The following is a 25765-nucleotide window of genomic DNA, read 5'->3' as shown; positions in this document are numbered from 1 at the left end:
AGAAAGTCAAATAAAGGGGGGCAGAAGGAGATGTTTTTCCAGATGCCAAGAAAAATTAAATGCCAAATCCACCCTGCAAAGTGTGTCACTGAGAGTTTAAAACAGAAATTATTCTTGTGCAAATATTGGTGTACTCACCTTTAATACTAGTTATTACAATGCAGCAGTCGCTGGATTGGTGCAGTTCAAAGTGGAGTGCATCAAATAAAACAATATTAACATAAAGGTGAAACGTGTCATAACCCCCCCCCCCCCCCCCCCCCCACACACACACACACACACACTTGGAAAAATTCCTAGGGGAAACACTGTTCTGTTATGTATATAGGGCTATTTTGTGTCTTCATCTACATTTATTTTGCCCTCCAACACTGTCTAACACAGATGGGGAATTGTGGCATGAACAAGTCATCTCCATGCCGTGTTTTTTCTTTAGTTCAGCAACTAAACCAGATCATTTCAATCAGCACAGTGAATGAACTTTGTTCAGTTGCTGAGCAGAACAACATCACGGCACGGAGATGACTTGTTGAAGCCACAATTCCCATATCTGCTGTCTAACACTTACATTTCTCATTCAAGGGATAATAAAGGTTTATCTTATTCAATTCCATCAATATGCTGTGTAGGAATTGTGTTCACTTGTCATCGAGACTATTGTGGTGCTGATCCACAACTAGCAACAGCCATGAAATTCACGTAACAGGAATGAGAAAGTAATATTTTTGCTTATTTTAATGTTTTATTATTCTTGCTAAAGGAAAGCACATTGAATTGTCTCTGTGTATGAAATGTGCTAAATAAATAATACTGCCTTGCCTTACGGACTGCAGTAACCACATTTGACCACAGGAAGTCAGTTTTACATATTGCACCTTTAATTAGAATGAAAATATGTCAAAATTTCTATGGTTTACAGGCATAAATTTAGTAGATTAAAATTTCTAAGAGCCAGAAAAGTATTATTTTTTTCTCATTAAGTTAATGTAATTTTTTAACTTATTCAGAGAATCTTTGCCTTTTTGTAATGTCTTGGCTCTGCCCCGGTTGTTTAGGAGACACGTCATCAGGAACCGCCAAGGAGTGTTCCAGTGTTCGTGTGCTAGGGAGGCATCTGTGCTCCGTATGTCTGCCGGTTTAACTGACCAAGGACACATGGAAGGTGCCTTGCTGCCTTCCGTCTGTCAAAACATTCCCAGAACACAGCACGATCAGTAGCCGGCAGCAGCTACTTCAGGGGTAAATTACTAGTTTAAATGTAAGTTATCTAATTGTAGATGTAAGGCTGATATCTCAAATGTTTTCTAGATCCAAATAGGGCTGCAACTAATGACTAATGACTATTTTAATAGTTGACTAGTCACCGGCTATTGAAGACTAATCTGATAATTCTTAAAATTTTCGTAAATTGAGTATGAGATTGCTTTAATTGTGTGAAACATGATAATAAACACAAAAAAGATGGGTACTTCGATGGAAAACGCACGTTTTATTGAACTTTGGTGCTGATAGGCCAATTCATACTAACAGTAAATAAAAATGCCGTCTAACAACAATTAGGCACAGTGCTCAGTCAGTATAGACATAAATGCATAAATAAAGAAACCTCTATTCGTTTTAAATTACGTAACGTTGAAAATACGTTTAAAAATGCACAATGTACCTCCAAAACAAAACGTATTGGCTTTTGTGTTATTTAAATCTTACAGAGGTGAGTCAGACTCTGTTTGGTTCAACTGTCCGACGGGCTTTCTCTTTAAGTGTCCATGCATCACCGAGGTGCTGCCGTGATACGAGAGGACTGCTTTGCAAATAATGCAGGTAATGTTTTTATTCACCAAATCCAGGCTAGAATGCTCCCAAACGTTAGATGTTTTGGTACGTGTAGCTGCTGTGTCGGACGCCGCCATGTCTGTTAGTTGGCGCTCAGCAGAGAAGCTATTGCGCATGTGCGACTCTCGGCAGAGATTGTAATGAAGTGAGATGCCTCACTCGGTCGGAAAAAACACGTCTGGCGACAACGTCAATGAAATTCATTGCCGACTATTGCTATTGTCGATATTTGTCGACAGCCTCGACGAATCGTTGCAGCCCTACTGGACGATAAAGGAAAAAGTATATTGATAAAAACTGTTTTTATGTTGATCGATAGATAATTATTAAAACATATTTTAAAAATTGTAGAAAAAATATTTCACATGCAGCCCTGGCCATTTTACTTTTGGTATTTTTTGTTATTCTCTGCCTCTTCTCGCTGCGACATCTCGCTGCCTCATGCTCCGTTTTGGCTTGAGAAGGGGAAGGCCTGGTGACGCAGCGTGCCCGAGCCTGTGGTTTGGATTGGTTAGGAGTAAGTAGTGAGTCTAGTATGCTGCTACCTGATAGGTTATAATGAAAAAAGGACACTACCATTATTTTTTCTATCACACCACATGTCTATTGATAGATGTATCGTACAGCCCTAGGTCCAAAGCAGTTAGCTATGGTTGGCTAGTTGCTTAGTAGCTGGGCTGCATGGTGGCGCAGTGGTTAGCACTGTTGCCTCGCAACACGAAGGTCGCAGGGTCGAAACTCGACTGCGGCCTTTCTGCGTGGAGTTGCGTGTTCTCCCCATGCATGCGTGGGTTTCCTCCGGGTACTCCGGTTACCCCCACAGATCACAACATGCCCCATAGGTTAAAAAAAAATTGTAAGTCGCTTTGGGTAAAAGCGTCTGCTAAGCACATAAACATAAACATAGTAGCTGCAGCTTCAGTGGCTAGCGGGTACTAACTCAATTACATATTTAATTCAAAAAATATATACACACTTAAAAAGTAAAAGGCTCATTATATATCTAAATTGAAACTTATATGTATAAAATATAACTTTACTTCATGTGTCATGTGACGTGGATCCAAAAATTTCTGACCAATTTCTGTATTAATCATTGAATTATTTTTACCAACTGAAAATGTCCCAAAAAAATAAATTTCTAAATCCTATTTTGCCTTTTCCTTGAAAAATTCATACGACTGTTACAAATTTATGAGTAACACTGAGTGGGAATCCGAGTTTTCCCCAGAGAAACTTAACACTTTGGGTATTTTTTTCTTGCCGTATACATATATTTGGAAGTATTTAAAAGTTTTACTGCTGTAAAAGTATACCGTGAGTTTTTTCCTCAAACAAATTACGACTTTTGAACACGAAGGAACATCAACATCTTCCCCACATAAATAAATAAATGACCTTGAAATAAAAATAATTTTTTTTTAAGAATTTACCCCCCCCCCCCCAATCAATTCTATGGTGTCCCTGTTGTACGCAACTACTTGCAACACATATCAGATATCCTGCTTGTACTTTACATTTTCCTTCCTATAAAAAAAAACAACCCTAAGGCATCTCGTGTTTTCCTTTTACACTAAGCTCTACCTCCCGTGACCTTGACTCTACGCTGATATATTAGGTGATTCAAGGCAGAAAGACCAATCTTCAGTTTTAAAGTCAGATTGACTCCGAGGTCACCACACTCTCTGAAGTCAGCCAGCTTTTGTTCAGAAGCTGAAGCCGGATGAAAAAGACACAAGGAGAGTGTGAGATGGTGAGACGTTGCGCCCGGCGAAAGGGCTTGTTTCATTTCAGTGCGACATGGGATCGCAGATCAGAGTGTGTGTTTTTGTGCGGCGCCACGCGCATTCTCAGCCTCACGTGTGACCGTCTCACTGAGGTTCCCGGGCACCAATTACCGCGGGACTTGTCGCTTTTTTCCCTCTGAATTGGAAGTGATGTGGCTTGCCCTACAAAGTCAACACCACCACTACACACCCACGGAGCTGCAGAGATCCCGCCAGCGGCCCTCCGCTGCAGTCCAGGAGAAACGATAATTATGACATCCTGCCCCCTCAAGAGGCGAGAGAAAGTTCAGCTCCGTGGGTCCGCAGTGCAGCCGCCCCATTTCAATTTATTTTGGTGAATGATTCAACATTTAAGGGGCTCTCGCTGCTTACTTTTATTGTTTTGACAAGCAGACGCAGCATGATAGGCTTGCAGGGTTTCTGTGCCTGAACATGTGTGATAAACTTCCTCTGGCCTGGAGCTCTGCCCGTGAGCTCCGATCCTCTGGCTACTTCACACGTTTCAACACCTGGTCAAACACAGCCCCGCATTTACCTTCACTGCCAGCGGTTTATCATCACCACAACGCATGAGTTCCTCTAGCGGGGTGATTGGTTTCACCAAATATCTACCTGCAGACCTCTAAAGAGCACAAATCTGGCCTAACCTGCCCACGCTGTTCTGTAATATTCAAGCACACCTATTCATTCACACTGGGATGATATCTCTATGCAGATGACACTGTACTTTACTCTGCTAACCCTGTTGGTTTATGGCTAGAAATTAGTGCTCGTTGGGAATAAAACCAGATTAGTGTGGATTTTCAGAACTCGATGGTGGGTTTCAGATTATTTTAGTGTTTCTACATTAAATGAAAACTTTGCTAAAAGAGTAAGAAATTATTTTAAAATCGATCAAAGAATCAACAGCAATAGTGCTTTCATCACTTTCTCCTCCTTAAATATTGTTATCCGAACAGTGATAGAATGTATTTACTGTACTTAAGTACAATTTTTTTGTATCTGCACTTTACTTAAAGGGACTTTACGGACTTTTGAATTTTTACGCTCGCGATTGCCCCCTCAGGCCAAAAGCGTAACGGCAGCTTCAATAGTAGGCACGTGCACGAGGCGCGCATGCTGTACGTGCACACTCCTTAATGAAAATAACAGCTGAGACAGTCCCGTGTGTGTGTGTGTGTGTGTGTGTGTGTGGCCCAGAGGACAGAGAACAGGAGAACGTGCAGCTAATTAATTAAATAATTTGGTTCTGTACCTTTCTCTTCAGCACAGCCAACAAAGCTTTATGATGGGTCAGTCCTCCTGCATGCTCAGATCATTCCCTTCCCTTGCTTGAAAAATTGTTCCAAAATGAAAGTTGAACCCACATCTTTTTTATCTGTGAAGTCAATGACGTTCTGTGAGTCTCAAATAAAAATTTGGGCGTCTTACTGTAAAAAAATATACCATTAATGTAAAAAAGAAACTCTACATGAACTAAGTTCACATCCAGAATCCAACTCAGGTCTTCAGCATGGGAGTCAGACATCTTACAAGGTGAGCTACACACTAGTAACATTCACAGTATCTGTAACTTTTATATGCTTGATGACAGCTGAAACAACGTCAAACCAAAGAACGGTTCGAAGTGAAAATGGCTATTTTGTTGGTAATTTGCAGGAAATATCTAGAAGAAAGTTCTACAGAAAGTAGCTAAGGGTCCTCAGAAAACTAGCTAGCTTTGTCACTAGGCGTTAGGAACAGCGACAAAGTGGCACTGCCTCACTCTCTGCTGCTAAAGCTACGGATAGCAAATGCTACGGGCTATGCCTGAGCGTGAACGCGCATGAGGCAGCCTGCTCGACCCGAGCATCTCTTTTTCTTTGATTTTACAGAAAAACAGGCAATCACAGTAAAAATGCCAGGGCTCATTCTACAGGACCAGGGCATTGCAGGAGAATGTATGAAGAAGACATTTATTATTTCTATACATGTTTTGGCTGTCAAACTTCCATAATGCCCCTTTAAAGAACTTTAATTATCCTTACTTTTTTAGTCCACTAATACATTTTCTAAAATGTACTTTAATGTGCGTCTAGACCCCCCATCCCACCCCAATGTGACAGCATACTTCTACATACACTGAGCATATCTAAATGTTAGGTAAATACTTTTACTTGAAATACTTTTATTTTTAAGTACACTTTAAAATGCATTAATGCATACTTTAATACTTTTACTTAAATAATCTTTTTAGGATCTTTTACCTAAGTAATTTTTAGTGTTGTATCGATACTTTTACTTTAGTAATAAATAAATAAATAAACTAAAAGACAAAGGCTTAGTGGAAATAAAGATGGCAGAAAGAAGGCAAAACACACTGGCGGCATGACTTGTATGATGTAAAATTACACTGTTATTTTAATAGATTCTGTATTTTTTGATTATTTTTAAATTCTTGAACAATTCTACACAGATTTATTTCAGAAAACTAAGACTACTAAAAAACATTTTTCTCAGTTTTTGTGGCTTAATGTTATGATTACCCATGTTATGATTGTCGATATTAAATAATAATCTGTTGGTTTTGCAATTTACAGATCTGACAAACAAAAAATAAACAGATTTTTAAGTTTCACACCAACTGATTCCATTAACTAGTCGCTCTGTTGATCTCTACATGATCTCCAGCTCCGTGTCCAACAACAACTCTCCATACAATTTTTTGTCCTAGCATTTTTGCTACTGGAAAAAAATAAATAAAACACTTTTGGCATTTTTCGTGCATGGACATCTGTGTTCCCAAGGCAGCTCTTCTCTCCTTTTATAGCAACAGCCTCTTTCCGTATCAGTCTATGTGACTGATCAAATGAAAACTTTCATTTAATTTTACCATGTCTACATGTATCTTAAATCTGACTCTAATCCTAACTTTGCCAAACATTAAGCATCAGTGTAGTTGTCTATATTGAATATAGTGTGATGGAAATAATACTAATCACACTTAAAAAGCACAACTCTGCCACCTAATGATGTAAATTGATAACTGCAGTCTCCTTAAGATGTGAACTCTGGATTTTTTAAAGTCCATCTTTCTTTAGTTAAACTACACTGGGGTGATTAATTATGCTACATAATCACAATAACAGTTACGAGAAAAAAAATGTTCTTTCAGTTGAGTCAAGGGAAGTTACCGCGATGGGATAAGCAGTATTTTATTATGTGAATCCGTCTTGGGATAATCTCGTCACGTGAATGCTTTTGGGTCTTCGGGAGAGTTCAATGCTCCTCTGAAGTCTTAGAATAACCGAAGAAAGCAGAAATCTGATTTGCATTGTTTGTTTTAACTCATTTGTAAGTATTTTCCATATCAAATTTAGCTAATTTGTAGCCCGCAAAAAAAAGCAAACTTTAGGTCTCAAGGGACTTTCTGGGTATATAAATAAATAAAAGATTCATAATACACATCTAAGCTATTAACCATCGACTCATCCAAGCAAAAAATTGGGGTCCGGATTCAATTATGCCATCCTGAACCTAATTAGACAGCGCCTTGCTCATTAACTTTCATTTAAATTGAGCAATAACCACTTCTAATAATTCAAGACCAGAAAAAATAACAATGCACCCCTGGTAGAAAGTGCAGCTGATTAAATGTTACTGGTTTATTTAATTAGCTGTGATTCATGGTGACAAACGGCAAATTAATTACAGCATCTGACTGGCCAACACGACCTATGATGTAGAGTGACTTAATTAGCCCATTTCTATTAACGCTTCTACTGCGGTTGTGTTGGTGCCGACACAAAACAGCTTCCATACTTTTAACTACCGTAACTCTTCAACCGTTTACGCAATCAATGTAATTCCAATGGATTCTGAAAGCTGAGCCTCTACGACTTCCATGGGTATACAACACATTACGGTAATGTTACGCAAGTCCCTGCCCAAGAACCAGGAAACGATCACACGTCCTCGAGGGGCGGAGGAATTGTTTTCGACGCATATTTTCAACTTCTGTCCCTTCTACTGATATAAATAATCCACCATCACCAGCAACAGGCAATGTCAGAGACAAGATCTTGCTGGAGATGCTCCACATCTTCTGGACTTATCCCCAGAAGAACCCCTGGCTATCAATTCAATTCAATTTTATTTATATAGCGCCGAATCACGACAAGAGTCGTCTCAAGGTACGTCACATAATAAACATACCAATTCAGGTCAGTTCAGTAAGCCAATCAGAAATAATGTTTCCTATATAAGGAACCCAGAAAATTGCATCAAGTCACTGACTAGTGTCAGTGTCAGTGACTATATAGCAATCCTCATACAAAGCTAGCATAAAGCGACAGTGGAGAGGAAAACTCCCTTTTAACAGGAAGAAACCTCCAGAGGATCCCGGCTCAGTGTAAGCAGCCATCCTCCACGACTTAAGCATCAGTGTAGTTGTCTATATTGAATATAGTGTGATGAAAATAATACTAATCACACTTAAAAAGCTTCCCCTCATGGATGAAACAGGTACACTCAGTGCAAAAATACACTCCCTGGATGTGCAAAGAGTGCAAGAAAGGGTGAAGACCAGAGCAGCTAAAAATGCCTGAACATTGACAGACAACATCACCTGAAACTCAGACACTGAAAGTTGTACATGTAAAAAAAATCAATAAAAGGTTGTAATCCATGTTGAGTTACATTTATGCTATTTCAGATGTTTTATTCATGTACATTTGTATTTTCTATCCATACATTTCTGAAGAAAACTCTAATCCGTTTTTTGGCTTTTCTGTTATTACATTATTGTTTTGGATCATTTCAAACAAAATAACTGCAAAATATTTACAGATATAGAAAGCTAAGCTGGTCCTGATAAGGAGGTAAATGCTTTTGTTCAGATAGGACCTTTTTTGATAGATTCATTCAAAGATAAACATGGCCAGGCGGACTTGAACAATGGCAGTACTACACTGAAAAAAAGGTAATTGGCAGGTCTTTGAATATGCTAAATCATATTTTGTAGGTGTTACACAATTTATACATGTTTCTTCTGTATACATGATTTATTGAAGTAAACTGGAGTTATTTTTCCACAATGTTAAATGTACACAATTTTCTTGCATTGACTAAAAGTGATTACATTGCCTAATTTAAATCAATATAATCATGTTCAACTAAAACCGGAAATGACACTGTTCAAAAAAGGCGCCGTAAAATATTATTGGACGATTGAAAGCGTTTTCAGCCAATTGTGATCACCCAACAAGATTGGAGGAGACGGGTGTAACCACCTGCAGCAGAAGCCTGCGGCTTTTTCCCTCGCATGGAGCTAATGTGGAGTCTGAGTGAGCACATGGATACTGAGTGAGAAAGTAAGTAAAATTACTTTAAGATTAAGCATGAGCCATGTCTAGATTGTTTTTGTCGAGTTATGTATTCAGAGCACTATGCTAGCTTGCTTTCAATGCTGTTAAGTTGATAACGCTGTGTGGACTGTCAAACATTCAGTGTTCATGTTCGGTGGAAAGTAGCCTTTTTTTATATGTCCGTGTATGTAGCAATTTTGTCGGTCAGCAAGCTAATTAAACCACTGAAAGAGCAGTATAAAATGGATGCCGTGTTTGGTACATTGAGTTCTCAGAATTATTAACATGCAGCGCAGGACTGCACCAAATTAAACCTTAAAAACAGTGGCTAGGCTTCAGCTGCGAACAAACTTGGGTTGCCAGCCTTTCAATGCGGCGGGTGCACGCGTTCCGTCGGGGATTGAGGATCGCGTGGACCGTTTGTACTCCGAACGGTGGGGGTGGGGTGGGGTGGGTGGTGCGCGTGGACCGTTTGTACTCCGAACGGTGGGGGTGGGGTGGGGTGGGGTGGGGGGTGCGCGTGGACCGTTTGTTCTCCGAACGGTGGGGGTGGGGTGGGGTGGGGGGTGCGCGTGGACCGTTTGTTCTCCGAACGGTGGGGGTGGGGTGGGGTGGGGGGTGCGCGCGGGCCGTTTGTGCACCGTTCGTTTGGGCGGCAGGATAGAACCATTGTAGCGTGACGTCACGTGCTCAGATGGCCGGTGTCGATACCAGATCTGCTCGGTGTCCTTGTCTCACAGCTAGCTAGCTATTTCAAATTCATTTGGAAGTCTAAAGTGGTGATATCTAAAAATCCCTAGGTTTTATTTTGAAAGTCTTAAATCGCAGAGATATAGCTGTGGGTAATGGCTGGAGACGGGTTTTTTTTTCCCTCCAGCAAGTGTGGATGTGCGCAGTTACCCGGACTTAATAACATGCATGCCTGAGCTCCACAAGGAGCATCCGTGAATAAAGATATATCTGTATGAAATGCACAAGACAGCCGCTTCCCCTCCCAATGAAATCAGAGACTGTGAAGCAAATCCTGTTATATTTATTTACAGTGTGGTGTTGGTAATAAAATGAATATCATTACATTTGTTTTATGCTACTGGAAATTTAATAATTTCTAAATTCAAGATTATTGTCATCTTGCCATATTCTAAGCTATAGTTAAACACCAGTAACTATTATTTAATATTATTAAACATGTTTATAATGCTTTTAGAATTGTGTATTGTATGTTGTTTTCGTATCTTAATTGCAAGCTGGTATTTTAATAATGTGGCTCATGATTAATTTGATTGTGTCTTACAGGTTTAGGTGTTACTGGGAATGTGGAGATGTAAGGGGTGCACAGAAACTGTGTCAAGTAGGTCTAAGCTTTTGCATCACTACAAATTAAAGCATCCACATTTTGGACATAGTTCTCACTTTCCATGCACATACCAGAATTGTCCGTGTACCTTTAAGACATGGAATGCCCTTATTGTCCATCAAAGTAAAATTCACTGCACAGAAGTCTCTTGTAAAGTGAAAGCAATTTTCAGCTGCCACTTGTGTAGTTGCAATGATTTGTCATCAGAAAGGGATTATTTTGCTCACATATATTCCCATCTTAAAAGAAATGAGACTGTCATTTGTATGTTTTTAGGGTGTGAGTTCAAAACAAACATTTACAGCACATTTAAAACACACAGAAATCGCAAACATAGCCATCACAGACTAGCTGATTTTAAACAGGGAGTAGTTGTAAAAAGCAAAACTGAAAATGATTTAGAGCAAAATGATCAGGAGTTAGCAGAACAGTCTGATGCTGTCATTCTTTCACGTGGTCAGTGTCGTACTGAGAATGTGCATGAAGTAATAGAGCAAAGATTTGCTGCTGCTTTGCTGAAGTTGGAGCATTTGGTTCTTGTACCCAGTTCAGCCATTGATGTATTTTTAGAGGAACTCCATCATTTAATTTGTTCTGCATCCATCCCATTATCTTATGACACATTGAGTAACATCTTTCATCAGAGAAACCTCCTTGTTGATGAAGTTATAGTTGCAGAAACAGTTGATGCTATTTGCTCTGGTAATCCTGTGCAAAGATCCATTCAAAAGGGTGGCCCTTTAAGTACAGCTTATCTTCGTAAGCTATATTACAAGGAGAAGTTCAGTGTCGTAGAGCCAGTTGAATACATACTTAATGTTAAAAACAAACACAGTTTCCAATATGTCCCCTTACTGAAGTCTTTACAACAGCTGTTGAGTAGAAGGGATATTGTTGAGCAGTTTGTTGAAAGTTATCAAAAGCAAGAGGAGACAGATTGTGGAAACTCGGATCTGTACCGTTCTTCAAAAGATGGTTCTCTATTTAATGGAAATTGTTTTCTTGCTGGTGAAAAATTGAGGATCATCCTAAATTTTTATGTGGATGACTTTGAAACCTGCAACCCTCTTGGCACATCAAGGAAGAAACATAAGCTTTGTGCTGTTTATTGGGTGTTGGCTAACTTGCCCCAGGGGTCTAATTCCTCATTATCATCCATCTACTTATCAGTCTTGTGTAAAACCAACGATGTTAAAAGTTATGGTTATGATAAAATCTTGGAACCTCTTCTACAGGATTTGAAAATACTTGAGGAACATGGTGTTTATGTACCGCTGTTAGGAGAGTCAGTTAAAGGTACACTATTCAGTGTAGTTGCTGACAACCTGGGAGCACACAGTGTTGCAGGATTTTTGCAGAGTTTTTCTGTGGAGTACTACTGTAGATTTTGCATAGGAAAGAACAAGGACATTCAACTATACTCTGTTGCATCTGGTGCTTTTCCTCAAAGAACCAAGGAGCTTCATCAGGTTCATGTCCAACAAGCCCAAGAAACAGGCACAGGTTGTTTTGGAGTAAAAAGGGAATGCATCTTCACCAAAAATCTAACTCACTTTCATGTCATCTTTGGTTATCCCCCCGATCTTGCTCATGATGTTTTTGAGGGCATAATACCAGTAGAGTTGGCTCATTGCTTATCAGTGCTTATATCCAAAAAGTTTTTCACATTGGCCCATTTGAATAGTGCTATTCTGAAGTTTCCCTACAAATTTGGTGACAAGGCAAATAAACCGCATGTGGTGTCACAAAGTTTCTCCAGCACAAAAACAGTTGGAGGCAATGCACATGAGAACTGGAGCTTACTCAGGTTTTTATCTTTTTTAGTTGGATCACTTGTGCCTGAAAATGAGCCTGCTTGGCTTGTTCTCATGGATCTGAAGGACATCACAGAGCTTGTAGTCGCTCCTGTACATAGTGATGACTCTTTGGCCTTTTTAGAAAGTAAGATCTTAGAACACAGGCAAAGATACCAAGCGTTGTTCCCAGACATCAAACTGCTCCCAAAACACCATTATTTGGAGCACTATCCTCAGATGATTAAGCTGTTTGGTCCAGTTGTCGGTCAGTGGACAATGCGTTTTGAGGCAAAGCATAGCTTTTTTAAGAAGATTGTCAGACACACAAGCTGCTACAAAAATATTCCTCTCTCGCTGGCCTTGAGGCATCAGATGATGATAGCTTACCATCTAAGCTCTCCAAGTTTTAGCACTTCTGAACTTGAAGTTTCAGCTGTGTCAACTCTACCTGTTGACTTGCTCAAAGACGAGATAGCTCAAACAATCAGAGATAGATTCCCTGACACACCAGAGGTTCACCTTACACAGAGTGTGACAGTAAATGGCATAACTTATAAGAAGGGAATGGTACTGGTTCACAGGGCAACAGGTGGGTTGCCCGAATTTTGTGAAATTGACCAAATCTGCATTTTGCATCAAAGTGTATTCTACATAGTAAGAGAGCTTGGTGGCTGGTACAGAGAACACTATAGAGCCTTTGAACTCAACTCAGTATCCACAAGATCATTGATTCTTGTAGCACTCAGTGAACTCCTTGATGCTTATCCTCTTGTTGACTACAAGATTGGATCTGTTCGGATGGTGACCTTGAAAAGACATATAGAAATAAAAGGTGATGAAAAGCTTTTGTTTTCTATATTACATGTGGTTGTTTTCTAACACAATTTGTTGCATTTACAGGTGCACCTGGGTTTTAGCAGTTTTTAAAATTTATTTATTTTCTCCAGTGATTAAAAATGGCTCTCCTGCGGTTCCAATGGGCCTGTATCTTTTGTTGTCATCTTTAGTTTGCACAAATGACCTCATCAGTGTTTGCCGGCTTTCCTTTTAAAGGAAGTTTCACACTGGAAGCATCAGTGGCGCAAAAAGGCAGCGGAAGCCTTACTGAGATGCTATTGTTTTCGATCATTTTTTTCACTCTATTTTAGGGCTGCTCAATTAATCGAATTTTAATCACGATTACGATCTGAGTTTTGAACGATTATAAAAAACAAAACAAGCCGATTATTTGCTCCTCCCGCTTGCGCTGCCCTGAGTAGCAAATGAAGCGCTCCTTACAGTGTTGCCAACTTAGCGACTTTGACGCTATTTCTAGCAGCTTCTCAGACCCCCTTCTTGGCTTTTTAAATCTTAAAAGTACCTAGCGAACACCTCAGAAACATCTCTGGTAACCCTTAGCTACTTTCTGGATAACTGTCGTCGACATTTCCTGCAGGTTAGCTAAACACGCCGCCTGCGCTCCGGACCGTTCTTCAGGACATTATAGGAAAGGGAATGATGTAGTGATGTGTCAGTTGCTAAAGACAGCTCTCGGAGCCGGCTCCCTGTTGGATTAACCAGAGTGAGTGACACACACCGCACCTGCGGACTCCTGAGTCACTAAAAACGGCTAAATGTGCGCGTGCTAAACACACGTGCAGCTTGCCCCGTTTGCTGTGAGAGCAGGTTGGGGGTGGGGGTGCAGCTGTGGTTGGGACAATTATTACATTAACTGATGGACTTGTAAATAAATAATTTATAAATAAGGTAGAAATAAGTTCCTCACACTGATAAATAATAACTAATCTCTCTGAGGACACGGTGCTAGTGCACTCTCCTACAGCACCTTGACACGACTCAATAAATGTTATGCAAAATTTTGTGAACATCAATTTATTTGTTATAAATGCCACTGTATAATTCTTGCTGTCAGTATTAGCAAGATATTGGTATTTGGGTCTGTACTGGTTAGACTTAAATGAGCTAAACCAAGGTCTATAGCCCTTGGGTCATAGACTATGGGCTAAAAGTATATTGGTCTTTTTATACTGGGAATCAGGAGTTCTTTTAGTGATCATCTTGTTTCTTATTTATTTTTGTCCTGATTGTGCCCTGAGCAATTTTATGACTGAATAAAAACAAATAAAATCAACATAAATAGAAAAATCGTCCTAAATAATCGTGATCTCAATTTCAGTCACCATAATCGTGATTATTATTTTTGCCATAATCGAGCAGCCCTACTCTATTTACTGTTCTTTTCTGTGCTTTTAAGCTTGAACATTTGCTGTTGTAAGTAACTGGAAGGAAAATTGACTTGAATGACTTGGAACATTTTTTGATTATTTACATGTAAATTTTCTGTTTGCAGAGTAAGTGTTGAAAATGGGAACTGCTATGATCCTAAAGATCATCTTGGCTGATGGTACCTCTCAGAGACTGACACTCTCCAGTGGACCCCCAGCATCTATTGATGATCTAACTGATGAAGTGAGGAAGCAGTGCGGACTTCATGGAGATTTCAAACTTCAGTTTATGGATGCCTTGTTTGGAAATGAATTCCTGAACCTCACTTCAATTTCCGAAGTTGAAAACAAAGGGACTCTTAAAGTCATTGACGTGTCAAAGACTGCTACTGTCCAGCACATGGATGAGGACTCTACTTTTAATCTTGTCTCAGAATCACAAGTATTCACGCCTTCCTCTGTTGGTGACTCCTCATACCTGTCAGGGGTATCTGAGGACACGGATGTGATGTCATCGAGTGAATTGGTTGGCTCACGATCATTGTGGCCTGCTGTGTTTCATGTTCCTACGTTTTCTTTTGATTCAGAGTTGAAACTTCAGCATGCAAATTTGGCTTACATTCAGAATGGGACTACACTTATTCCAGATCCGAAGTTGAAATCGGCAATCCTTGAGAGTTTGGTGCAGGAAATTGTGAAATATAAAGTCTATGCCAACGATAAAGAAATGCACGAGGTTGCCCAGAGTCTCATCAAAAAGCATCCTTGTTTGACAGAGAAAGGGTCCAGCACTGGATGTGGTGGGTGGAAGACCAGTTTAAAATATAAACTGTCTAACTACCGCACACAGCTGAGAAAACTTGGATACCCAGAGGTGACTGTAAACTCTTTAAAAAACAAACCTGTTGGAAGGCAAAGTGCAGCCTTTGGTGTTAAAAAGGCAAAGAGAGCAGAAGTGAATTTTTGTCCACCATACCCAGCAGCAGAAACCGAGGACACACTGGAGACTATGCAGAAATCTCTACTTTTGGATGTAAAGCAGAGAAACAACAGAAAGCTTGTAAAACACAAGATGGAAAAGACCTTTGCATTAAGACGACATGAAGTTGTTCGGGATGCACCAATGGTGGAATCTTTCATGGCGAAATGGCCTGCCCTGTTTGATGTCAGTGAGGTAAGATTTGCACCATGCATGGTTGTTTATCAAAGTAAAGGGCTTATTTTTTTAATAGAAAAACAAAACCTGGCAACAGCTGTTGTGGCTGATTAGAGCCCTGCACCGGAGCCCTAGGCCCAGGGGTCGGCCCACCCCGAGGGCCGGGCTTCGGGCCAATGACTGTGTAATTAACTCGGACACGGGCCGGGCGCCTATATTTTTAATCGAAATCATTAAAAAAATACTTAAAAACTTGAACGCAGCAGCACCTGCCTGCTTCTCACGCACCGGCACCGTTAGCTCAGTTAAGGTGTGTGTGGTTTATAAATGCACCTATATAAACAAATTCTCAAACTGCTGATTGAAACATGTGCCCCTATTCTAACATGCCATTTTATGTCCACTTTGATGTCAGAAACCATTCATTTATTCTCATGAAAATGGCAGCATTCTATTTTTCTGTGAATAAATTTGCTCTGCAGTAAAAAAAAATACAGCATTCATTGCTGGGTTTTTTCTAACTGGAGAGCGCATTTTCAGAACGGCTGATTAAATTTACAAACGCTGTATTAATTCGGGGGTGTTTATTTAATCTGCCGCACTGAAAATGCGCTCTGCAGTTAGAAAATTAGAATGCTGCTTTTTTTTTTTCTAATTGCACAAGAGCGCATTTTCAGAGCAGATTAATTTAGAAATGCATCCAATTAATATAGTGTTCATAAATTTCATCTGCCGCTCGAAAAATACGCTCTGTTAGAAAAAAAAGCTGCATTGATGCTGTTTTTCTTTCTCTTCTTTTTTTTTTTTTTTTTTTTTACTGCAGAACGCTTCTCACAGATAATTAGAATGCCGAGCAATCTATCCCGCTAAAACATTATGAAAGGTTAAAAAAAAGTCTGGCTCGGGTTGGGCCAGAGAATCCTGAAAACCTTTTTGGACTGGGTCGAGCTGGTGCTCCTCGGGCCGGGCCGGACACGGGCTCAGATTTTAGGCCCGTGCAGGGCTCTATGGCTGATTATGTTACTTGTCTGTGACACTTCTGTTGAGTGACTTGCCTTCAATGTGTAACATGTTATGTCATTTGTGCTCTGTTTTTCAGATCAATGCTGAATTTGAGAGGATAACCACAGTTCCACTACAGTCAAAGTTCCTGTCTCAGCTGGATCTCCACTCTGACACCCTTATAAAGTTGTTCCAAAAAAGAGGAGGGCAGCTAGGAAGAAGGCTCAAAACGATTGTTGCACAAATACCTGATGTAAGTAAAGTGTGTGTGCTTGTTTATTTATTTGACAGGCACTTTTATCCAAAGCGACGTAAAATTGTTAACCTATGGGGCATGTTGTGATCTGTGGGGGAAACCAGAGTACCTGAAGGAAACCCACGCATGCCTGGGAGAACATGCAACACCACTCAGAAAGACTAGGGGTCTCAAACCATGTTTCTCAAGGGGCCCCATTCAGCCCCTGATCACCTGTTCAGCAGGTCATCATGGTTGTACACCACAGCTTTGGAGTTTTTAATTATGTGGAGAGTATGTAAGTTTTGGAAACTGCTATCAACTTTCTCAGAATATTTTTTCTACTTTTTTATTCAAATTGTAAATTTTGTTTATATTTGTCAGCTTCATGCCTTTTCTTTCCAAAGTGCATGCTATTATAGAACCTGTTATATTCTCAGAGAATTGAATACATAAATTTGTGTTAAGACAGTAGACTTTAGACTAGGGGTGGGCAATCCTGCTCCTCAAGGGCTGCTATCCAGCAGGCGTTAGTTGTTTCTCTGCTTAAACACACCAGGTTTGAATCTGCTGGTGATTGACAGGCTGTTGCAGAGCCTGATGAGCTGCTGAACAGGTGATTCATCCAGGAATCAGGTATGTTGGAGCAGGTAAACAGCTAAAACCTGCTGGATAGCGGCCCTCAAGGACCAGGATCACCCACCCCTGGTCTAAAGTCTACTGTCTTAACACAAAATTATGTAAATGATAAATGAGCCGCACTTGTATAGCGCCTCACAGAGTAAGGACTCCAAAGCACTTTACACTAGAGTGTATCATTCATCCATTCACACACACATTCACACACTGATTGTGATGAGCTACGATGTAGCCACAGCTGCCCTGGGGAATACTGACAGAGGCGAGGATGTGTACACACACACACACACACACATCACTGCACACATATATACTCAGACATACATCTACACACACACACACACACACACATCCACACTCACACAAATATATCTACACACACACAAACACACCCATCAAGACACATATCTACACACACATCTAGAAACACATATTTACACACATACATTTTGAATAAAATCCATTCTAGGACCCCTTTAATTTCATGAAAATCTTGATGATTTTGTCTTCAGTGTGACGAGCCAGACGCTGGACGCGAGTGTATCATCAAAGGACTCTGTGTCTACATGGGGGAAGATCCAGAGAACCTTGTGCAGGAATATGTGGTATGTACATACTTATCCCTAGTATTCCAAATACATTTTCTGGCCAAACTTAGGTTCAAACACGCTTAGCAAATGGTAAATGACCTGTATTTGTATGGCGCCTCCTAGAGTTTTACAACCACCCAAGGTGCTTCATAACAAAATCAGTCATTTATCCAAGCACACACACACTCACAACCTGATGGTGAGGAGCTAAATTGTAGCCGCCACAGCTGGGGCTCACTGACAGGAGACAGAAACTGACCGATATCTTGTGAGAAGCTGATATTTATCTCACACACAAACGCAACCGTAGGGAGGGATCTTCCAAGACTCGAGACACTCTCCACCTGTGGTTGAGAACATTCTGCTAGAAAGGCAGTGAATAATACATCTGAGAGTTTAATTCCTGTAGTCTGCTTGACCCAGCAATGGGTGCTTTACTATGAGCAATATATGTGCATTTATTCAGTAGGGTTGTGCCATTTCATAATTTTTACATATATCCAATAAGTATGTGTAGTTACAGGAGAGTCTGTGTGAGTGATAATCTGATTATCTGTGATAATGTCTAATACACCCATGTGTGTTTTTCTGTAAAGGGTCTTTATAATGAGCTTTGTATTTTTATATTAATTTATATATTGTCTCTCTACAGGACATGGATGAAAATGCCATCAAAGAGGTCATTCAAGACACCACCATTGGAATATATGTCATAAAACGATCTACTTCTGCGGAACCAGAGGACATTGGGATTATCCTTGAAGGAATCAGCGTGTTGCAGGATTTGGAAAATGTAGCATTAGCAGTTGCTATGCTATTTGGACTCATGTATGCACTAAACCTCAACTACCCGGTTGACCTCCGTTACACCTTTGAGGTAATCCAGAAGGTTTTCATGGGACTGGATGGCAGTAAACCTTCCAACAAAACACTTGCTCTCAAAAACCAGCTGTTTCAGTGAGTGATTCAATGACTACAGTTTGTGTTGCCTTTTGTATTGACCCATTTTGGCCTATTGTTGTCTCTTTACTCCACTGGAAGTTGGTGGTGTTTTATTATTCATTGTTGAGTAATATTGAATAGTTTATAATAACTATGTTCCAAGTCATTACAGGCGGGTCCTTAAATAGTTCCAGTATTTGAATATTTCAGCAGCTTTGCACTTATCGATTTTATTCTGATTAATATGAAAGTTCGATTTTATCATAAAATGTTTTATATGTGGGGAGCTCATTCAGAGCAGGTTTTCTGTGTCTGGATATTTTAGCAGATTTGCACTCATCATTGTTATTAATGTGAAAGCCTTGTTCATGAAATGTTTTAGATGGGGGAAGCTCATTAAGAGTAGCAAGATTTCAGTTTTGCTGGAAAGGTTCATTTGAAACTAAATTTAAAATTCATTGATGTGAAATACAATATTTAGGACAGAGAAGTTTTAATTAAACTGACTGATATGCAGTTTTGCTCTTTTTCTATTGCTGTAAAGACAATTCCACGGGTTCTTTTGTTTCCCTCAAGTCAGTACAAAAATATCTTGTTAAGAGTCAATGATAATGGAAGTTTATTGCTTTGTCATTTTCTGCCCTTAAAATGTTAATAAACTGAGTTTTACTACAACTTTTCAGTTCTCTGGCTTTTTGTCAATGCAGTTCATATTTTCCATGTTCTAATTTGCACAGACATGGGACCAATGAAAACATTACATTTGGAAACGGGCAACTTAAAAGAAAAAAGTAGGATAAACAAACTTACTTTGCATTACGTTTACACAATATTTTTGAGCAATTCTAACATGAAAAAATCAAGTTGATATTATAGTTAAATATTGTACATTGAACCTAAGAAAAGTATTTTGGCATTATTTAAAAAAATTAAATTACATTTGTTCAGAAAAATCATGTTGAGGCAACATGATTTTTTAAAGCAGTTTCACGTAAAGAAAATACATTGATTGGGAGAGAGTTTATTAGTAAAAGGAAAGAGACATGTTCTATTGGTTAAACTCATTGTAATCATGTGGAACCGATGTACACAATAAAATCACGTAAATCCAAAGAGTTATTTTTTTCAGTGTACATGGGTTAATGCATTTGGCTTAAATATTGGCCAAAAATTTAAAGTAATGCAAGTTTTATATGCTTGAGGTTAGTTGATGAAATAATGGTATAAAGCAGCAACCTAAAGGGAACTTTTATGATTTTTTAAGTGTTTAATGGGTAGCAGCAGTCCGGGTTGCCATAAGGCAGAGCTGCACGGTGGGATGCAGTAAGTGTGTGTGGCAGACAGCCAGGTGCGCTGGAGGTATGGAGCCTCTCTTTCTGACAGAGGACACACCGGTTTTGTCAGATTCAGCACCGACGAGTAAAATACTCGTTTAAACACAGAAAAAAAGGCCAAATTAGAATAATAAACTATCTGAACTTGCTGTAAATGGTCACCTGGATTCTTTAATTACCTGCGATCGCTGCAAAATCCCACAAAAACCAATTAAAGTAATTTAAATCATTATTGTTGACTTGTTTCGTGACTTACCGACAAAACCCGATTAAAACCGAATCAAGGTAGTCCAAATGTCAGCATACTCGGTCCATTATTTGAAGGAGCCGATCGCCTTGGAGAAAGGACGGACAGAGTCTTCGACGAAAAAAAATGAATAAATCAGCGAAATAAAAACTTCACAAGGTCTTTCGGGTCCTCGCGGGACTTCTCGAGGTGAGGGAGAACAGTTATTCCGTCCGCTGGAGGTGGCTTAAGTCCGGACCCGGGATGAGCGGAGCACCGCCACCACACAACGACACTTTAATTGAGGTTTAAGTTGAAGGTCCGAGGCAAAAAGGGTTGAAAACAACGACCAGACCGAGACAATTCGTTCATGTTTAGCTGTGAAAACATCCGCTGTCAGCACGGTTGCTGTCCTCACGCGCCGCTCCGCGCGCACCGTCCACTTAACCAATCTGAGATGGGTTGGAGCTGCTCAGTCATTTGCATGCAGTAGAGGTGGCTGTCCTCTGTCACTTCCGCCGAACCACACTGTGTTGTTTCCGGTAAGGCCTTTCAAAATAAAAGCATCAGAAACTCGTTCGATTTGAAGATAAAAGAACAAGCTGGCTTTCCCGGCTATCTCTGATATAAGATTCAAAAATATTTTTTTAGAATATATTTAAAATATGCATTCACCAACATCACGTGTTTTTCTTCTGCTAATATTTAAAAATGTGTTTTATTTTAGAAAAATATTCATCGAAGTTCCGGTTTCTCCTGCGAATGTCCGGAGTTTGGTTAAACAGCTGGATAAGTAATTTAGAGCTCCTCCTCTAAGAGGTTCTAGTCAAATGAAGTAAAAAATAATCTAACATTGATAAGCTTCAATTAACCCACTGCTCTAAGCTCTAACCCACAATGCCATACAGCTGGCATAAACAGATAGTGCATCAAAAATAGATTAACAGCCCAACACCAACCAAAGTCCATTATTGATGTGCATCCTTTGAAACACAGTTCACAATAATTTGAGTCTTTCTATCTCAATAAATAAAGGCTGTGTTTATGTAAAATTTATTTCACGCAGAAAAAGTGTGAACCGAGCGGGTTGTGTCCTTGAAAACGACTCTGGTGATGCCAGTTCCAACGGAGTTGTTGCTCAGCCTGACGTCTAACCCCCCTGACGCAGACACTCACAAACCATCATCATGGTTCCAACTGCTGCGCGACAACTTAAAAAAAGCCAAACTGTTTATTTGATTAAGCCTTTGGGAAAACTAACCGATTAATCTGCATGGATTAAACCCACCCCCCACTGGCTGTAATTCTCTACAGCTTGCAGGCTGATCACTTTCAGATAGGTCAAAAACCTAATGTTGCACATGTCTGCTGTTTAAAGCTAAAGAGGGCTTTGTCTGAATATTAGTGTAAATGTCCTCCCATCTGGAACATCAGAGTGGTGCTTGACACTTCCTGGTGACCCCAACCTAGATAGTGTCTCCACAGAGGTGGTCGAAGAAACGGTGAGGAAGGCATGAAGGGGGGAAAAATTCAAACAACCTTGAGATCAGGAACTGATCTAAAATGTTTAATATGGAGGTAAAAGAGGTGCAAAAGTTCTAAAAAGAGTGGCAAGTATGTGAAAATGCCCTGTCTGTAAATGGGGTCAACAAAATATCTACAAACACTTTAAAACTATTTATTTTGCTATTATTTCTTCAATGAAAAGAAACTCAAAATTTAGAAATACGCAAGAAAACTAATCTTCCCCAAAATGATAAATGGCCCTTATTTTAAATAACACCTTCTAGAATTCTAGATGACCACCCCCATCCTCCCAAAGCGCTTTACAACACAATCAGTCATTCACTCATGCAGGCACACATTCACACACTGGTTTTGATGACAGCTGCCTTGGGGTGCACTGACAGAAGCTAGGCTGCCATATCCTGGCAAGCCAGACTAAATAAATATATTATTTAGTCTGGCAATGCTCCATTGGCAGCTCTCAGTCATGGGGCGGGTTCTACTGTTGTCTTTCAAACCATCTCCACATGCTATTGGAAAATGAAACAACGTGACGTACTCACCGCAACAGATGTCGGCAAACTAGGCAGTCCGCAGTTGAAAAAGGTGAAATTACACAATTTTTTCTTTAAAAAAAAAAAGAACCTAAATACATCTATCTGCTCCTTATTCTAATAAAGCCCAAGTCCAAATAGTCCAAAATTGATGTAAAAGCTATTTCAAACGAGCTGTCGCCATCTTGTTTCACTCTGTTGCATCATCCCGCCCACCAGACGAATAGAGGGCCCTGATTGGCCCACAAAGCGGATAAAGCACTGTGATTGGTTCACAAAGCAGATAGACCACTACGAATGGCCATTATGGACCAGTCACAGCCAGGGGCAGCGTTAGACCCGGCTACTTGGGCTGAAGCCCCGGATGTTTTATGAAAAGCCCCGGATCTAAATCGCGGAAGTAACTTGCAGTACCAAAGTCCAACAGAGAGGGAGCAGCTGGCAGTAGTTTGTATACAGCCTGCCTGAGCCTCCACCACCGAAGAAGAAGCCCTTCAGCAGCCGGCTTCTTCTACACTCTCTGCCTGAAACGCATGAGTGAAGATGGACATAAGGACATTTTTTAGACAAAAAGTACCACGACAGAACCCCAGCTTTGATGAGACTGGTGTTGACTCAGGTTTGTGAGTCTTATTTTGAAAATGTTTGTTGTGCTGCTGGTTTGCCTAAAGTTAGCTTATCAGGTAAAGTTGTTGGAGAAAGAAAGGGAATATTTTCTATCATCTCACACTAAACACTAACAGGAACAATACTCTGCCCTGAAAATGCTTAATATGTAGCTTCAGATTAAAAATTATGTGGTACAATATATATGATGTTGACTAGTGCGTGTCACGTGTGTGTGTGTGTGTGTGTGTGTGCGCGTGTGTGTGTTAAGCCCCGGATCTTCTTTAGTCCTAAATCCGCCCCTGGTCACAGTTCTCTATGTGTTTGAAATCCCTCTAGAGAGCGGTGAATGGCCAGCCAGAATGCTGCCGAGGTTGCAATGGAGCATTCCTAGACCAAACATTAGAAAGCAATAATTTGGTCTTGTTCATTAGGCTAGGGCTACCAGTGCTCTGCAATTTCCTGGCCGCAAAATGAATACAGCTTTTCGTGGGCAGTCACAAGCCACGTATACTACTTTTCTATATTCCAAGAAGCATTGGAGTTTCAAGGGGTGGAGCCCCTGCTGAAATGTTACTGGTCCCCTGAAGAGTCCTTTTCTTGTCAATTATGTGTCCATTTTGCAATAATTAAATGAAAGGTGGATGTGATTCCAAGTCTAAACACTAGTGGGGCCAATGAGAAAAATCGAAAGTATTTCTGTAAAAGTCTTTGTGATATATTGTATACGTAGTTAGCCTTCCAATCAAAAGGCATATTTCATCGTTTCGAGGTTAAGAGTTTATGGAGATTGGTACACAATGCTCCAATGGTCTGCTTTAACAAGAAAGGCATCACTGGCACAACTAATGGGGCATTCCAGTAGAAGCTGTTGCTTTTGTGCCAGGGTTACATACAAAGGGGCAAATTAAAGAGGTACATGAGTTGAGGGTAAATTTGAGCATATGAAAGGCAAGGTACAGTTCATGTTCAATAGGACAATGAAGGACCCTTGCGTGGTAACTTCACAAGAGAATCCCAGGAATCCCCTTCCAACTGCCTCATGGGTGCCCTGACTTACAGAATGTAAGTGAATGGGGCTGCAAAGGCGTTTTTCTGGTCCACTTTGCCTTACACACATATTCTGTACTTTAATTTAAATGATAATAATTATGTTTGTTTAAATTTTTTCTGTCATCTAATTTGGGATTTATTAGTGTGTAAAAAGTCGTAATTAAAGTGATTCAAATCAGATGACACCGCAGAATCTCTTCTCCTCCAGCGTAGCTGCTACTTACCACATGACCAGATTTAAGAAGATTTTCTCCATGTTTCATGCAAAGCTCACTAAACAGCCATTCTTCTACTTGTCCTCCTTGTCTGGTTTGATTATGTAAATTCGGTGAGACGAGCAGTTGTAGTCTTATACGTCTTTTCACACAAACTCTAAAGTGACCTTTGCAGCCTGTCCAAAACAAGCTCTTCTTTGGCATAATAATGTGTTTTTAAACTTCATAGACATCATGTTATATCCTTGGCACACATCAAACAGGATCAGAACAGGACTTTCATTGGACCATTGACTACCATTCTTTTTATGGCAAAAATTTTATTCATTCGTGAACGTCACATCATTACCCCCTATAACTGTTCTGTCTTAGCCTGGCAAGCCAGACTAAATAAATATATTATTTAGTCTGGCCACGCTCCATTGACGGCTCTCGGTTGTGGGGCGGGTTCTACCGTTGTCTTTCAAATGATCTCCACATTCCACTGGACAATGAATGTGACATACTCTTGTTTCACTCTGTTGCATCATCCCACCCACCAGGCAAATGGAGTGCCCTGATTGGCCCACAAAGCGGATAAAGCTCTGTGATTTGTTCACTAAGCAGATAGAGCACTATGATTGGCCCACCATTATGGACCAATCACAGCTCTTTATGTGTTTGAAACCCCTCTAGAGTTGTGACTGGCTAGCCAGAGTCCTGGTAGGAGCTATGGAGGTTCCAATGGAGCATGCCTAGACCAAACTTTGCAAAGCAAGAATTTGGTCTAGTTCACTAGGCTAGTTCTGTCTCGCAGAGGAGCTAAATTGTGTGCATCTGTGAGAAACATTCATAGGCTAAAAAATAAAACGACAGAAAGAACGTCTCCCTCCCAGCCATAGCTCGACTCCCATTGTTCATGTTTATGAGCCGTTCATAAGAATTGGTTCGTTCGCGAACGTCACAACTAGAATGGGTGTGACTTAGACTCCCCATAAGAGCATCATCTGCTCTCTCCCCAAGCCCTTCAATGGCTCATTTACTATCTCGCAAGCTCTGGTGACCTTTTTCACCTCCCATCATTCAACCCATAGATCCAAACAATCCAATGATTGGTCCAAACACTTCATTTCAAGTAAGAAATTGAATCACTTTAACCAAATCAAGACCACTCCCTTTTTTCTAGATCCGGGGCATTCAATTCCAGTCCTGGAGGGCTGGTATCCAGCATGTTTTTAAGGGTTTGTGCTCCATCACACTTGACTCAATGGTTGAATCAACTGTGCAGCAGCTCATCAGGCTCTGCCTGTTAATTCCCTGCCGATTCAAATTTAGGTGTGTTGAAACAGGGTTAAAACTAGATTGTGCTGGATACCGGCCCTCCA

General features: G+C 40.2%; 2 protein-coding genes across 3 annotated transcripts in view; one reads left to right on the top strand and one right to left on the bottom strand.

Moving 5' to 3' along the window:
- Nucleotides 1-20648, bottom strand: part of slitrk6 (SLIT and NTRK-like family, member 6) — a 50192-nt gene extending 29544 nt beyond the window's left edge. The window contains exon 1 of the mRNA XM_015952548.3: nt 20498-20648. The gene's annotated coding sequence lies outside the window, so the exon portion shown is untranslated. The remainder of the gene's footprint in view (nt 1-20497) is intronic.
- LOC107373152 (uncharacterized) lies at nt 8857-19582 on the top strand. Of its 2 annotated transcripts, XM_070544189.1 has the most exons (6): nt 8857-8971; nt 10262-10316; nt 14469-15517; nt 16599-16754; nt 17888-17980; nt 18618-19582. In XM_070544189.1, exons 3-6 carry the CDS (start codon nt 14483-14485, stop codon nt 18924-18926), a joined length of 1593 nt encoding a protein of 530 aa, XP_070400290.1. In that variant the 5' UTR covers nt 8857-8971; nt 10262-10316; nt 14469-14482; the 3' UTR covers nt 18927-19582. The 2 variants fall into 2 exon arrangements, with proteins under 2 accessions (XP_070400290.1, XP_054593887.2); XM_054737912.2 differs by lacking the exons at nt 8857-8971; nt 10262-10316 and adding an exon at nt 12815-12950.
- Nucleotides 20649-25765: the final 5117 nt, after the last annotated feature.

This window comes from Nothobranchius furzeri, chromosome 14 (genome assembly GCF_043380555.1).
Source record: "Nothobranchius furzeri strain GRZ-AD chromosome 14, NfurGRZ-RIMD1, whole genome shotgun sequence".
Lineage (NCBI taxonomy): Eukaryota > Metazoa > Chordata > Actinopteri > Cyprinodontiformes > Nothobranchiidae > Nothobranchius > Nothobranchius furzeri.
The sequence above is the reverse complement of the archived record's forward strand: the minus strand, read 5'-3'. Positions and strand labels throughout refer to the sequence as shown.